Raw genomic sequence first — 4,806 nt, forward strand, 5'->3', positions numbered from 1 at the left:
GCAAAATTCTTCTTCCATGAAATATTTACTTATGTTCCTCTTAACCTGAATTTAACACAAAAATGTCCAGGGAAGTTAGAGGAGCATACAGGAACTGGAAAATCAGGATACAGTCTCTCCTTAACTGCCCCTAATTCACCCTGGCTTACATCCCATTTGGAATGACTATGTCTAGGAGGACAGAAGAAGATATTCTCCCACTTCTTCAAAAGTGCATGTAGAGAGACAGTACCTTAAAACTCCTAGAAGATAATGTAGGGAAACATCTTCAAGACCTTGTACTAGGAGGTCACTTCCTAGACCTTACACCCCAAAGCACAAGCAACAAAAGAAAAAATAGATAAATGGGAACTCCTCAAACTTAAAAGCTTTGTACCTCAAAGGAATTTGTCAAAAAGGTGAAGAGCCAAGTCAATAGGAAAAAATATTTGGAAACCAAGTATCTGACAAAAGACTGATATCTTGAATATATAAAGAAATCCTACAACTCAACGACAATGGTACAGACAGCCCAATTATAAAATGGGCAAGAGATATGAAAAGACAGCTCTCTGAAGAGGAAATACAAATGGCCAAAAAAACACATGAAAAAAATGTTTAGCTTTACTAGCTATTACGGAGATGCAAATTAAGACCACAGTGAGATATTATCTCACACCAATTAGATTGGCTGCCATTAAACAAACAGGAAACTACAAATGCTGGAGAAGATGTGGAGAAATTGGAACTCTTATTCATTCTTGGTGGGACTATATAATGGTTCAGCCACTCTGGAAGACAGTCTGGCAGTTCCGTAGAAAACTAGATACAGAGTTACCCTTCGATTCAGCAATTACACTTCTCGGTATATACCTGGAAGATCTGAAAGCAGTGACATGAACAGATAGCTGCATGCCATTGTTCACAGCAGCACTATTCACAATTGCCAAGAGATGGAAACAACCCAAATGTCCTTCAACAGATGAGTGGATCAACAAAATGAGGTATATACACACGATGGAATACTATGTGGCAGTAAAAAGGAACGATGTCGTGAAACATATGACAACATGGATGAACCTTGAAGACATAATGCTTAGCAAAATAAGTCAGGCACAAAAAGAAAAATATTATATGCTACCTCTAATGTGAACACTTTGAAAAATGTAAAATAAATGGTTTATATCATAGAATGTAGGGGACCTAGCATTAGACAGCAAATAGATGATCTAATAAGAACAGGTAAGTTATGGAGGGTAAACTTAATGTTCTGGGAATGCTCAGGAACAACTATGGTTTGTTAATTTCTGCGGGGGTATGGTAGGAACAAGTTTGCAGAAATGTAGTTATTTTAGGTTATTTGTTCTTATTCCTTTGTTGGGTTATAGTCTATTTTCTTGGGTTAGGGTAGGAACATGTTGGAAGCAATGTAGTTATTTGGTTATTTGGTTATTTGTTTTTTCTTATTCCTTTGATTTAGTTTTGTTTGAAATGTTTTCTTTTATTCTTTGTTTTTTAATTTTTTGATAAAGTTAAAAAAAACAATGAATGAGTGTGAAAAAAAGTAAATGAACAATGAGGGCAGAAGGGGAATGCAATGTTTTGGATGTTCTTTTTTATTCTAATTTTTATTTTATTTTTTTGAGTAATGAAAATGTTCAAAGATTGATTGTGGTGATCAATGCACAACTATGAACAACTGCACACTTTGAAGGATTGTATGTTATGTGAATATATCTCAATAAAATTGAATTTAAAAAAAAATAATTAATTACCAAACTCAAAGATAAAGAGAAAATCCTGAAAGCAGCAAGAGAAAAGTGATCCATCACATACAAAGGAAGCTTGATAAGACTATGTGCGGATTTCTCAATAGGAACCATGGAGGCAAGAAGGAAGTGGTGTGATATATTTAAGATACTGAAAGAGAAAAAGTGCCAAACAAGAATCCTATATCTGGCAAAACTGTCCTTCAAATATGAGGGAGCGTTTAAAATATTCTCTGACAAACAGACAATGGCACAGTTTGTGAACAAAATACCTGCTCTACAGGAAACACTAAAGAGAGCACTACAGACAGAAAGGAAAAGACAGGAGTGAGAGGTTTGGAACACAATTTTGGGAGATAGTAGCACAGCATTGTAAGTACACTGAACAAAGATGACCATGAGAATGGCTGAAAGAGGAAGGTTAGGAGCATGTGGGACACTAGAACAAAAGACAAAAGATAGAGACTGGGACTGTATAACTCAGTGAAACCTAGGGTGCTCAACGATTGTGATAAAAGGTACAAATATGTTTTTACATAAGGGAGAACAAATGAATGTCAACATTGCAAGGTGTTAAAAATAGGGTGGGATGGGGGAAATACAATCAATGCAAACTAGAGACTATAATTAACAGAAGCATTGTATTATGCTTCCTTTAATGTAACAAAGGCAACATACAACAGCTAAATGCATATGGTCCAGGGGAAGAATAGGGGAAGGATATGCGACTCCTGGCATTGGTGATGTTGTCTGACTCTTTATTCTATTTTAGGTTAATGCTATCTTTCCCTTTGTTGCTTTCTAGCTGTCAAGTTTTGGTTTTTTTGTTTGTTTGTTTTTCTCTTTTCTTATTCTTTTGTCTCTGCCTTCTTTGATTCTTCCTCCTTTGTGGAAGAAATGGAGATGTCCTTATATAGATAGTGGTGATGGTGGTGAATACATAAATATGTGACTACACAGGGAACCAATGATTGTTTACTTAGGACGGAATGTATGATGTGTGAACAAAACCAGCTTAAAAGAAATGGGTTGATGAAGAAACCTTGAGGGCACTATATTGAGTGAAATAAGACAGACACATAAAGGCAAATTTTGCAGACTCTCACTGATATGAACTAATTATAACATGTAAACTCATAGACATGAAATATAAGTTACCAGGATATAGAACAAGGCTAAAGAATGGGGAGTGGTTGCTTAGTATGAGCAGAATGTTCAACTAGGGTGAACTTAAGTGTTTGGAAATGGACAGAGGTGATGGTAGCATGCTGTGAGAATAACTAACAGTGCTGAAGGTCTGTGAATGTGGTGGAAAGGGGAAGCTCAGAGTCACATATGTCACCAGAAGGAAAGTTGGAGCTTAAAAGACGGTAATGTATAAAACAGTGAATCTTGTTGTTGTCAATGTCCATGATTAACTATAAAATATTAGAAATCTCTCTCATGAACTAGAACAAATGTATGACACTATAACTAGAAGTTAACAATAGAGGGGCATATAGGAAAAAATATATACCTATTTCAAACTATATGCTACAGTTAGTAGTATTTTAACATTCTTTCATTAGCAGTAACAAATGTACTATACCAATACTATAAGTCAATAACGGAGGAGGAGTGGTTAGGGGTATGGGAGGATTTGAGTTTCCTTTTTTTGTCTTTCTTTCTTTTCTGGAGTAATGAAAATGTTCTAAAAATTGAAAAAAAAAATTAATTGTGGTGATGGATGCACAGCTGTATGATGGTACCCTGGGCAATTGATTGTACACTTTGGGTCTTTGGATAATTGCATGGTATGTGAACAATCTCAATTTAAAAAAAAAAATGAAAAAAAAAACTGATACAGTAATGGATGGGTTATAGGTCAAAATAAGTGGCTGAACTTTAGAGATGGGAAGCAGTTGGGAGAGTGAGTATGGGGTACTTTTTTGATTTTTGCTTTTGGTGGGGTTTTTGTCTTTTTTTTTTTTAAGATGAGGAATGGAAATCAAGGAGAGGGAGATTTTTAATAATAAAACTTACTTCAATGGTTTCATGTACAGATCAAATGTAAAAAATAATAAAATAATTAAAAAGATAAAATGTAATAATACACACAGAAACACCAAATGAAAGAGAAATATTGGCAACCGCAGAGATAGGCGCCTTCTCCGCACCCGCTGTGGGCCCAGGGAGAACAAGCGTGCCGAGGCGCCGCGGTTGTCATTGTGGCGTCACCGACCAGCGCGAGGCTCCTCCTTGTCTCCTTCTGGGCGAGCCACCGGCTCCACAACAAATCTCTGAATAATGAAGAAAACTTGAAACTGTTTGGGAAATGCAACAATCCAAATGGCCATGAGCACAATTACAAAGTTGTGGTGACAGTGCATGGAGATAGTGATCTTGTTACAGGCATGATAATGAACGTGATTGACCTCAAAGAGTATATGGAGGAGGCAATTATGATGACCCCTGATCGCATGGATCTGGGTGTGCCATATTTCACTGATGTTGTGTGCTCGACAGAAAACGTGACTGTATATATTTGGGAAAACCTTCAGAAATTTCTTCCTGCAGCGGTTCTTTAAAGTAAAAGTATATGAAACTGACAATAATATTGTAGTCTATAGAGGAGACTAGATCTTAGGGTAAGCATTGTAGAAAGACTTAATTTCTTTCTATATTTGAGAAAGATCTCTAACCCCTTAGAGCATTAAGGAGTCATCACATTGTTGTACCTCCACATTGTGTTTTGGAATGCCTGATTTATTGAAATTATTATTAAGATCTGTTTTAAATTTAAATCTATTTTTAAACCAAATTTGTAATATCTCCTCAATGTTATTCAGAGAATCTTTTATCTATAGATTAAAAATCACCTCGTTTTGAGCAAAATGTTTTGGTATAGAACTATATGAAAACCAAGAAGATACATTTTTGTTACTGTTTCCTCCATTATCTCATAATTGGAATAAATTTTTTCTTGGTATATGCAAATGGTAAAAAATGTTTATAAGATTTACAATAGGTGAATCTTACAAAAAATAAAATGCAGGTGGTCACAAGTCTGGAAACATAG

General features: G+C 35.5%; 1 protein-coding gene across 1 annotated transcript; it reads left to right on the forward strand.

The window, feature by feature from the left end:
- The first annotated feature begins 3,083 nt into the window (after positions 1–3,083).
- LOC119540962 (6-pyruvoyl tetrahydrobiopterin synthase-like) lies at positions 3,084–4,315 on the forward strand. Its single transcript, XM_037844868.1, has 2 exons — positions 3,084–3,118; positions 3,973–4,315. Exons 1-2 carry the CDS (start codon positions 3,084–3,086, stop codon positions 4,313–4,315), a joined length of 378 nt encoding a protein of 125 aa, XP_037700796.1.
- Positions 4,316–4,806: the final 491 nt, after the last annotated feature.

Source organism: Choloepus didactylus, chromosome 7, assembly GCF_015220235.1.
Source record: "Choloepus didactylus isolate mChoDid1 chromosome 7, mChoDid1.pri, whole genome shotgun sequence".
Classification (NCBI taxonomy): domain Eukaryota; kingdom Metazoa; phylum Chordata; class Mammalia; order Pilosa; family Megalonychidae; genus Choloepus; species Choloepus didactylus.

Excerpts from the sequence above, each read along its gene's own strand:
- LOC119540962 (XM_037844868.1), top strand. The coding sequence starts at position 3,084 with ATGTCACCAGAAGGAAAGTTGGAGCTTAAAAGACG. Across the intron at positions 3,119-3,972 it reads AAGTTGGAGCTTAAAAGACG|CGCGAGGCTCCTCCTTGTCT; the intron begins GTAATGTATAAA and ends GTCACCGACCAG.